At 34.0% G+C, this 11,939-nt stretch overlaps 2 protein-coding genes and 1 non-coding gene across 3 annotated transcripts; 1 reads left to right on the top strand and 2 right to left on the bottom strand.

Moving 5' to 3' along the window:
* Positions 1-1,795: 1,795 nt before the first annotated feature.
* On the bottom strand, positions 1,796-3,787 carry LOC106390892 (transcription factor MYB30-like). The gene is made up of 3 exons (XM_013831434.3): positions 3,408-3,787; positions 2,932-3,061; positions 1,796-2,810 (listed from the first exon to the last, which is right to left on the bottom strand). Exons 1-3 carry the CDS (start codon positions 3,538-3,540, stop codon positions 2,057-2,059), a joined length of 1,017 nt encoding a protein of 338 aa, XP_013686888.2. The 5' UTR covers positions 3,541-3,787; the 3' UTR covers positions 1,796-2,056.
* Positions 3,788-5,817: 2,030 nt separating this feature from the next.
* LOC106392888 (60S ribosomal protein L34-2-like) lies at positions 5,818-6,858 on the top strand. The gene is made up of 4 exons (XM_022711603.2): positions 5,818-6,025; positions 6,108-6,187; positions 6,382-6,491; positions 6,563-6,858. The coding sequence occupies exons 1-4, from the start codon at positions 5,947-5,949 to the stop codon at positions 6,654-6,656; spliced, it is 363 nt and encodes a 120-aa protein (XP_022567324.2). The 5' UTR covers positions 5,818-5,946; the 3' UTR covers positions 6,657-6,858.
* A 1,906-nt stretch (positions 6,859-8,764) lies between these two features.
* On the bottom strand, positions 8,765-8,883 carry LOC125578672. The gene has a single exon (XR_007316755.1). It is a non-coding gene; the product is annotated as a 5S ribosomal RNA (ribosomal RNA).
* Positions 8,884-11,939: the final 3,056 nt, after the last annotated feature.

The following is an 11,939-nucleotide window of genomic DNA, read 5'->3' as shown; positions in this document are numbered from 1 at the left end:
TATTAAATAATTAATTAATTAATTAATGTCCCAATCAAAATAACATATTAACATGTGAGGAAGCGAGAAAGATGGTTGCAATAAATAGAAGGGAGACGTTGGGCTTTGAGATCACATGAACCGCACATGATTCTTGAGCTCCTTTTTAACACCCTTTTCTTTGCCATTGGGCTGAAGTCCTCGGACCCAAGACCAAGCGCGCCAAATATTCACAATTGAGTAACGTCTAGCCTATTCAATTAAGCAACAAAGAATTCTAGAAATGCACAAGTGCTTCAAATTTTCTACTTGTTTGCTAATTATTCAAAAGATATACCTCCTTGAATTTGGACCTGATGTAAACTATTTATTTCATTACAATCACATATGCACATAACATTGTAGTGTAGTTTTAACCTTCTATTATACACATGCAAAGAAACTGACAGGTATATATACATCGAGATGTATGTGAAATATTTACATCTATATTACATCGAGATGTATGTGAAATATTTACATCTATATATTATTATTGTGTACACTAATATACTGTTCTATAATCGATAAAAAGTTTCATAAAATTACGGCAGAAGAGAAGTAAGTCAAAAGCCAAGAAATTTCATAGGGTTCTTGCCGTACATTGCTTTACAGCAAAGTTGCTGCTGCTTATTTTGCCTCTTTATTTGATTCTCTTCTTTCTTTTTGGATTACAGTTTCCATGATGATACGAGATTGGTGAGACATTTTTTTTGAAATAGTCGGTTAGGTCAACTGAACCATAATCCAACAAACAATAACACAAATTACGGCAGAAGAGAATTAAATCAAAAGCCAAGAAATTTCATAGGGTTCTTGCCGTACATTGCTTAATTTGCTTTACAGCAAAGTTGCTGCTACTTATTTTGACTTTTTATTTGATTTTTGTTTTTTGGATTACAGTTTCCATGTTGATACGGGATTGGTGAGACAATTTTTCTGAAATAATCGGTTAGGTCAATTGAACCATAATCCAACAAACAATAACACAAGCGGTTCACTTTTGTAAACATGGTTCTACTATTTTCACCATCGCACGACAACTGGCATTATCTTAGAACAAGAAAGGAGAAGCTAAATTGATGGTGACATTGACTTTTCTTATAGTACTTTAGTGACTATTTGATGCAAGTCATAACTCACAAGGTCACACAAGAAAGAAAGTCAAACTTTAATTCTTCATCACTTTCAACAGTAATACTTCCAATCCATCCCGTTTTTAATTTATTTTCTGTTTTTAATAAATAGTTTGTCGGCCCCATTTATTTCACGCAATAAATATTTTGCTTAATTTTCTTTACTAGTAGTAGTAATTTTTTATTAGTAGGTCGTTAAAATCCACCGGTACGAAGGTGTTATTGGTTTATATATTTTGATTAATTTAAAAATCTATATAGTATTTATAAATCCAAATAAAATATGTAAATTCGAAATTTTTTTCTCGAATTTGAGTAGGGCTTATTGGTTGTTGTATTTTAATGGATTTGAAATTCGAACTAAATCTAGTGTTATTGGTTCTATGATTTTCAAATCTGTATTAAAATCATGTGTTATTGGTTTAATGATTCATAAATTCTATATCAAATCAAGTGTTATTCAATCGTACGGATTTCCTAATATATTTGATTTTAGAATGGATTTGAATAGATTTGTTTGGATTTTTTAGTTAAAAATACAAAGACTCAAATCCGAAAGAAAACCTCTGGATTTGCATATTTTACTTGGATTCTTTTTATGTTGAGATCTCAAACATAACATGCTTCAGAAAGAAAAACAATAATTCAAAATGACAATTTGATAAATAGAAAAATAAAGATATATGATTTTTCACCAATACTTCAATATTTGGGTGGACATATTTCAGCCCCCTTAAGAATTCAGAAGGCCATGTGTAATTAACGAGAAAAATAAAAAAAATTACTAGAGACTTAGCTCACGATAATCTAAGCAAATTAATTCGGAAATCCCAAAAAAAAAATCAGAAAAAGAAAAAACAAAGAGGATCCTAAATTTAGAACCGTCTGATTAACCAAGTTATTCAGAAGAAGTTAGGGTTTTCATCCAACAGAATATCACCAATCTGTCCACCAAAATCCTCAAACAGCCACTTCTCGAACAAGGACAATTGACTTTGGTTACTACATCCAGTTATGGCTTGTTTAGTCTCATGATCAGGTGAAAGTTTAGTCTGATGATATGGTGAGTCACAATCGTTCGAGTGATCAAGCCCGGAAAATGCTTGAAATCCCCCTGCACAGTCTTTCTGAACATCATCACTCTTCATCAATTCTTTTGTCTCAGAATCTGGAGGGTTCTTCTGATCAGCGGAGTTCTGAGTCTTTGGTGAGGTCTTCACCCACCCTTTAAGCAATTTCGCTATATTCTCGGTGCTAGAGGCATATGTGGTAGATGTTTCTTGCACCCGAAGAAACCCGCATGTTGAGGAAGAAGAACGTCTTGATTCAGAAGAAGATGATGTTGTCGCCGTAGTGGCCAACGTTGACGTAACGATCGGTGCTACGGCAGGCGACAAAGCCTCGGAGAGGGCCTTCTTGGCCAAGTGAATATCAGTTTGAAGTCTTCTTTCCCATTGACCTCTTGGTATGTAAGAGTTCGAATTTGCAGAAGAAGATGATGGAGAAGAAGAGATCGAGGAACGATCTCTTGATTGATCAAGTTCTTGATGAGAATCTTGACTGGCTTTGTTGAGTTTCTTCTTCAAATGAGTGTTCCAATAGTTTTTAATGTCATTGTCTGTCCTTTGTGGAAGATATGAAGCAATTGCAGCCCATCTACACCAAAAATTAAATGCCCTCTATTATTTGTATAATAACTTTTCTTGATTTCAAAAAGTTGCGTGAGATAATATTAGAGAAATAATCTTTTGATTAAGGGTTGACTGATTAAATTTACCTGTTGCCTAAGAGGGCTTGGAGATGGACAATCATTTTTTCTTCATGTTCTGTGAAGTTGCCTCTCTTGATTCCTGGCCTTAAATAGTTTGTCCATCTAAGCCTACAACTCTTGCTGCATCTAAGCAACCCTGAATTACAAATGACGATGAAGGTTAAAATAAAATAAAAACCAATGAGTAAAAACTTAAGCTTCACGTGTGTATATATAACAAATTTCATGGATTAAATTTTGCTCCTAAACTTCCTAAGGTCAATAACAAAACCCTATCTAATTAGTTTCAGAATACGGTTTTGATTATGTTAATTCCACAATCAAACCCTTTTGGAGAAGAAGCCAAAGTGTATATTAACCAAACTCAATCCATACCCATATTGATATATATGTAAATATATACAAATCTTAAGATATATATATATATATATTTATATCACCGCGAGAGAGAGATAAAGATGAAGAATGAAGATTATACATACCAGTATTAGTGGGGACAGCTCTCCAGTTTCCAGGACCATGTTCTTGGATGTAAGTAACTAAAATGATATCTTCTTCAGGAGTCCATGGCCCTTTCTTCACTCCTCCTTTGTCACAACAAGGAGGCCTCACCATTATTTTGATACCTCTCTTAATCAATAAATTAATTAATAATCCCTCCTTTCCTCTTTTTGCTTTTCTTAAATTCTCACTACAACTCTTTGCCAAGAAAATAGAAGAAAACTGAAACAACTTTAGTTGTTGATGAGTCACAGTAACTTAGCCTCACTTATAGTAGCTTTGGATGGATCTAATGGCTAAGCTTGGCGACAAATGTCTATGTCCACCTTCTTCTTCTATATATATATGCTGACCCCTCTTGGTCTTGGACTCTTGGGTCTCTCAAAATCGAGTATTTAATAAATAAAAATAAACTAAAATAAAAATGTGTAAAGCATTAACTACAAAAGTGGAGGTAAAGCCTCCAAAGTCAGCTGTGTGGCAAACGGAAAAGTCTCTACCCTCTACACAAAACCGCGTGGCATTCAATGTGGCCTTGCTCCTCTCAAAAACCCTAATATTAAAAAAGTTTATTATAATTAGGTTGTGTTATTTAAAATATCAATAATAACGGGGACATGCAGGATAACATGATAATGATATATGATAAGATATCTCCCTCTATAGTGTTTGATTTATTGCTACGATAATTTTAAGAATTGAATAGTGCCTATTGCATTTATGTGTAGTGCATAGGCTTTGTTAATAATAGAAATGTTGATATGGTATTTTGACGAACGATATTTTCTCTGCGTCATTTTTGCTGTTTCGGTTCTCCATGAAAACGAATTATTTATTGTTAAGAAAATAGAGAGGAAAAAATTTCTGTTTTGGATTGAACCCAGTGGGTCTTTGGCCATTGTCAAATTACATTATGGTCTACGTCATTCACATGGCTGAATCTAAAATTTTGAGAGCTTGAAATATTTTTTAATAATTTTTTTTTTTCAAAATTTAGACGCCTATACCTATATAAAAAAAAATTGGGAGCAAAGCCAATGTTTCACTGACCTATACCCAGATCTGTGGTCATTCATGATGTTGGGACTCCCCGATACATACAATGTTTGCAAATGCATCTATATATACATGAAAAGATATCAATATGATTTAGTATGTTTTATCCTGGATTTTTGGTTTTTAGATGGAACCAGTTGTACGTTACATATGTCACTATCTTAGGTGGTGAAAAGAGATTAAGATTTAAGAGATAATGTTTTTTTTTGGTCAAAGAGATTAAGAGATATTTCAATGAAAATTTGGTATAAGATAAAGAGGATTACTGGATTTGATAGACGCAAGGCATACAACCATTTATATTTATGTGTACATGTGTATTTATGTGTATATATCAATTTGGGTTCACGAGGCCGGAGGAAAAGGAAGAAGAATAGTCACGGGACTACTTTAATTTCTCTCTTTTTTTGTCAAATGTTGTGCTGTGTCAATTTATTTATGCACTAATGCAGGTAATTTTTTTAATCACTTGGACTGAAATTGAAGATGTTGATAACAACTCAAAGACGTAATTAAAACCAAAAAACTCAAAAGTGTAATCTCGAGAAATGAAAATGGTACTCAAAGGAGTATTTGTTTACATCTAATTAAAACAAATTTGTCAAAATATATTCTTTTACGGTGGATGTCCGAAATTTTCATTTTCATTCCCTCTTCTTTAATTTTAGTTTCATCACTTCAGTCTATCATACGGAGGAAGTGTAGGATACGATCCAACTTTCTTTTAAACTAGGACGTAAATTTCGACGGCCACAAAAATTGGAGATATGTACTTTATAAACTGATATAGTTGTAGATTTAGTATTTTTACGATAATATATATATATATATATATATATATATATCACATCATCTATTCAAGTGTATGGCTGAATCATAATAAGTATGGAGATTAAATATAAGATGCATGCAATTCTTAAAATACATAAATTTTGATTTGCTATTATTAAAGATTGACTGTATATAACATGGAATGCATGTGTGATGTATGGATGGTGCTTGTGATGTAGGGACTGGCCAATCACATTTTCCAGCGTATATATACCTACTTTAAATCATTATAAGTAAATAAAAGAAGGAAAAAAAAAAGAGAAACATAAGCAATAAAATAAAATATTAGGTACAAATTAATATTCGTCAATGAAGAGAAATAAAAGCACTGCAAGCGCACATGCAGTTTGATTACATGAGAGAACAACAAATGCAGAGTGCAGTCCATATTTATTACTATAAGCAAGTGACACTGCATGCGATCGGTAATACTCGATTTAACCAAACCGGACTTGACCGGTCTGTACCGTTTGGTTAGTTTATTAAAAGCTATTGAATATATGGGCCTCGTTATCGGGCCTAGCGCTCACGTCCATTGGATCTAGGGTTTAATTTAGATATATAAACTCCCATCAAAGCTCGCGCCGCACTTCCATTGTCTGTTCTGTTACTCCTCATCAGAGCTTTGCGAAAATGGTTCAACGGCTTGTGTACCGGTCACGCCACTCTTACGCCACCAAATCCAACCAACACCGCATCGTCAAAACTCCTGGTAACGTTACCGACCGATGGTCTAATGATGTAATAGTAAGATTGATCTAAAGAGATATTTTTTTGTTTGTGGTTTTGTGAAGGTGGGAAGTTGACTTACCAGACGACGAAGAAGAGAGCTAGTGGACCTAAGTGCCCTGTGACTGGCAAGCGAATCCAAGGGGTATGTATGTATGCCTTTTTTTTTTTTTTTTTCAATTCTTTGTCGGAACTCAGACATGATTGTGGTTAGATGTATGTCGGAATGAGACATTTAGTTAATGTTAGAACTTGTTTGTTTAAGATTGGTAAGATAGTGGAGAGATTCGTTCTTGTAATCGTTTAGGCTTTAGTTTTGGATGTTTTGTGTTTGTGTAGATTCCGCATCTGAGACCTGCTGAGTACAAGAGGTCGAGGTTGTCAAGGAACAGGAGGACAGTGAACCGTGCATACGGTGGTGTTCTCTCTGGACTAGCTGTTAAAGACAGGTAAGCTAATTTTTTTAGTAAAGGTTATTACATGAGTTCTTGAAATGTAACTAATATGTCTGCTACTACAGGATCGTTAGGGCATTCTTGGTGGAAGAGCAGAAGATTGTGAAGAAGGTTTTGAAGCTTCAGAAGGCTAAGGAGAAGACTGCACCAAAGAGTTAGATGACTTCTTTTTGGAGAGTTTTGCAGTAACATTACGAGAAGTGATGTGGGAGAGAAGGTTATGTCTTGTAAGAGAGATCGATAGACTTGAGTTTGGTTCACCAGATTTTTGTTTTTGTTTTAATGAGTTTTGACTTCAGTTGAGATTTTACTTTCTATGTTTGTGTTTTTTGGTTTACAATTATAATTCGTCTTGCCGATATATATTTGTTAATAAGCTCAGAAATATAAAATAAACATCTGAAAATGGCTCATTGGACAAGCTCATGTTAGGAGTTCGTTATTAGTTAGTTAGAGTTTTGATATGGATGTTTAAGTTGATTATGATAGCTCTATTAATTTCAATTTGGGAAGTAATCACAATGCGACCTTGTTCGACATCTTCACTCCCTCAGCAATCATCATGCAACATTTCAATGTAACATTATATAAATGATGTGACAACACAGCAGACATCATCATCAAAATACATTTTCATCTCAAACAATAGGTTAAGGCTCATAGCCAACAAAGTCTTTGCACCTTACCGCCTTGTCAAGGATGCTAATGGAACGTACCTTCTCTTGCAGCGTGTTCCTAATCGAAGAAGATATTTGAATGTCTAGTGAGAGTTCAAATATGAGATGAACTTGTTTGACTGTCTGGCTCAAAGAGTCCTCCAAGTTGTTCCATATTGGGCAGTGCAAAAATACAAAGCTTTGTATTATTAGATACTTACTTGGGCCTGGTTTTTGAACAATATGTACTAGGCCTTTAGCCGAATTACTATTGTTCATTGTGTAATTTCTGTTCAACGGTGTATGTGTTCTTGCAAGTTGCAACACAAAGCCATTGACATTTTCCTCTTCTTATCTTTTTTTTTTTGCTAAATGCCATTGGCATATTGGCCAGTGTTATTCTTACAAACATCTTTTGGTTATTTATCTTTTTATATATGTAGTCTTGTACTAAGTACTAACACATCGGCGGAAAGAGAGATATATACTATTATTTTGCGGCTCGCAATGCGGAAAGATTTATTTCTTATTGACAAAAGAGATTTGGGTGTGTGTCAACTTTACGGCAATGTCAATGAAGAAAAGAAGAGGAAATTTAGTGTAAATGATCGTGGCAAAGGACATTAGCGATAATAACAGATTAAAGGGAATGCATGTTCTAAAAGGCCTTCTCTCTTTCCTGTGCATTGTATCATTATACCTTTAATTTGGGTATATCATCATTTCCTTTTTATTTTGTTACTATTGTTATATAATTTTCGTGTGGATGATCTTACTAAAAGTGGGCTTTCAATACCGTGAATTTTGATCTAATGTATATGGTTTTTATTATGTGCAAGCTAAGATAAAGCGTGAAATTTTTTATTATGAAATGATAATCTTCGAGAACAATCAAGCCACTGTAAACTTGCATTTGATAAACAAACTTATGATACTCTTCTGCAGTTTGTACGTTGATTATCCATAGTTTTCAAGGTAACTATCAATTCCGTGAGTAAAAACCGTGGAAGTACTGTATCCTACTGGTTAAGAGTTAAAGGCTTCTACATTCAGGTATGGGAGTTCGAATCTCAGATTATGCAATTTATTACAGATTACAGGAAATCCATGTTTCAAGTCCCGGAGAGAGCGGTTTATTAAACAATTATGCAGACTATAAAAGAAAGGCTTACAAGAGATCTTCAACATGATGCAAATAAATCTGGCCAGACGTGGATCTTCATAGGACGACTCAAATGATGCAGTTAGGTGTAGGTCTTTATAAGACAGATAGTATTGTCGATTGTCGAATCGTCTATGTACTCTTTTTCATATCATAATTATAAGATCATAATAAATCAGCGTTAAGAAAAAAAAATCCTTCATGTATTGCGCTCGACTATGTCCACGCAACACTGAACACTCTACTATGCTTAGTTAAAAAAAAAGAAACTACAGTTTATAGTTGTCACAAATCGTCGCCCCCCTCCCCTTAACAAAAAAACTATATATATATTTTGGTATCAAATATAAAGTTCACAAATATTCATTGTATATTTATATATGTATGTTTTTATAACACCATATATCTATGTTATGCCTCTTTTTTTTTTGTGTGCACCATTTTAAAAAGGGGTACAACACGAGGACTTCCCGGGAGGTCACCCATCCTAGTACTACTCTCGCCCAAGCATACTTAACTGCAGAGTTCTGATGGGATCCGGTGCATTAGTGCTGGTATGATCGCACCCCTATGTTATGCCTCTTTATCTATATATTTTGGTATCAAATATATAGTTCACAAATATTCATTATATATATATACATACGTTATGCCTCTTTATCTAATATCATTTGACGTTTTTTTGTTAGCAGAAAGTTTGGTTAGGCCCTAATCTTCTTATATGTCTGAAACCACCTGCTGTTAATATATGATGATATGATGTAAATCACCCCTCCCAACATAAATCAAATTAGGAATACAATAGATCCAATTCTGTACGTTAAATCACTAGTCCAGACACATCGTCGGTAGCATTTCAATGTTACATGACAACGACGACGAAAACTTCAAGTTTGGTATTATCTTTGATCATCATTAGCCAACATGTCTATATACCCGAATCCAAAAAAGGAAGAAGACGAAATTGATGTAGATGGTCATCTGGTTATATGGTAGGGAATCTATGAAAACGGCAATTGTACATTTTACATATCAAAATGAGTTTACCCATTTCAAACAGAAAAGCAAAACCAGTTGAATTATTTCTTATTACCTAACTTAAAATTACGTTTTATAAAAACTCACTTTTGGTTATTTATTAATTAAGAAAGTATAATTAGCACATTACCATGTTAGGAAAATAAATTAGGGTCCTAGGTCCTAATATCACGGATGTTGTCGAACAAAATAAAGCATAAGATAAGAGATCTTTCTCTGTATAATGAAAATATTAGATTGAGATTTTTTAATAGAAAAAATGGGATATTATAAAGAGTATGATTCAAAGGTGACAATGGCACCAAGACAAACTAATTAATTATAATTGTATCAAAGGAAAAGTCATTAATGTTGGACCCTACAATACCCATTTAAAGGCAAACAATAATAATTTTCAAACATGTTATATGAGTTATCGGTTGAATCAAATTATATAATAATAATTCATGTACTCACTTCCATTATAATCAGATTTGTTTATGGAATGTGGTGATTATCAATCTATAAATAGGTTTATCTATTACCTATAAGCACTGTATACAGTCGAAAGTTTCTTTTGCTGAGTTTTAAGTACCTTTTACAACTAATAAAGTTGTGCCTATACTAAAGAGAAATCTCACAAAGATCATCAAACCAGCCGTTACATTCTTTTCTTTATTTCCTTTAAAAAGGGTTCATTAAGTTCGGCAAACAACAAAAATAATCCATTAAATTTAACCATGTCCTTTTTCATACAAGACGTTTAAATATATTTTATATATGATACAATATTAATTTCTTTAGTAAAAAACGGCCACTATGTCAAATGCATTTCTAAAAGTTATCCACTTATTCTACACGAATTTTAATTCGATCGCATAAGCAAGTATGGTCAACATGATCTCTGTTTATGTCAATCAATCAACCTTTAGATACAATGTCAATATCTAGTGACAATCAACGATTCAAAATTAGTGAAACTTGTTTGAGTGGTGTTTGTTGTTATTTTATGCTGTGTCCCCTACCAAACATCGATGCTTCCTCAAAAAGAATAAAAGACATTTCGTTAAAATACACCACGATATCTTCATTATGTTGGAAAATAAGTGTTATAAAGCATAAAAGAACTTTCCATCAATGGATCAAGCTAGAAAGAAGGAATCATAGTAGCAGTAAACCGTAGACCATATCTTATTCAACTCTCACATGCCCCGATTTTGGCCTCAACCCAATCTTTGAATCTTATGTTAAACAATAATTACAGGAATATTAATTTGATATACTATAACATAAAATTAGATGCTTTGCTCGAGGAAAGGGGTGCACAAACGACCAAATCCACATATTTACTATTTATACATTTATTTATTCTTATCTGTTGTCGTTGGCACTTGGCCTATCAGTATCAGTATTTTCCTATTTTCACTATCCAAGACCAACTTCATTGCGAATTTCTCAAACAATACCTCATCAATAAAATAAAAGAAGTATAAGAAAATTAGGAAAAAAATGAATTGGGGTTCTTATTTGAGATAGGATGAGATAGTCATGAAAACACCAGGTACCATTAGTCCATATACGATTGGTTTATTTGTTCTAAGTAGTAAAATTTATCTAAACAAACAGTTAGATTAATATCAATATTTAGAGGTTGAGATCATCTATACGGGGATCTTAGGGATAGACATGCTTTAATAGGTTTGACTGTTTGAGTACTTGTTTTTTTTTTTTTTTTTTTTTTTTTTTTGAAACACAACTTTCATTAATACTCAAACATTCAAACTACAAATAAGGAAGGAGTTTAACCAAACTCTAACAACAAGTAATAAAGCATACAAGCTAAAAGTAGAGAAACCTCTAAGATAGAATGACAGCGAACTCGAATCATGGCTCGAATGCGTCGGAGCAAGACTCACAGCAGTGCTAGAGACTTGAAATTTAGTCACTTTGTATTGTGACGTTAAGATCCAATCCGCACCTCGGAATATCGTCGAAACGATATCCGTTGCATCTTCAGGCCCCGAACGGACCGCTACACAAGATGAACAAACGGCTATAGATAAAGATACACACCTCCATTTAGTGTTTGGGGGGAAAACATTTCTCATAACTGAGGCATGGGGTAATACGGCTCGCATCTCCTGAGAGAAGGATGATAGTGATGAAAGTGGTGTAGATTGTCCCGATGAATCCACCGGTAAATAGAAACTTCGAAAACTCTTCTTATAAGAGAGATAAGGCGTTGTATGCATATCAACAGTTTCGGTAATATTTTCAGTGAACCCACCGAAAAATATTAGCAAGTTGGACCAAATGACCAAACTCCCCCACACAAATGTGGGCTTTGAAACCGACAGACTTCTAAAAAGTGGGCTGACCTTTTTATAACCCTTAATGGGCCAGGCCCAGATAATTATGTTGCTAGGGTTTGGGTCACCAAATTGTACGCCGCCGAGGCTACGTGTGGAGGAAATGAAGAGCGCGGCGGGGCTGAAGCTGGTCTCATCGGAGTGAACGGTTTGCGCAGCAAGGCAGATCGGAGAAGAGATGTAGCCTTTGATAGTACAGAAGCTCTCGCCGGAGTAACAGTCAAGATAGACGTCTGAC

This window comes from Brassica napus, chromosome A9 (genome assembly GCF_020379485.1).
Source record: "Brassica napus cultivar Da-Ae chromosome A9, Da-Ae, whole genome shotgun sequence".
Taxonomy (NCBI): Eukaryota; Viridiplantae; Streptophyta; class Magnoliopsida; order Brassicales; family Brassicaceae; genus Brassica; species Brassica napus.
This window is presented reverse-complemented; position numbering and strand designations above follow the sequence as displayed.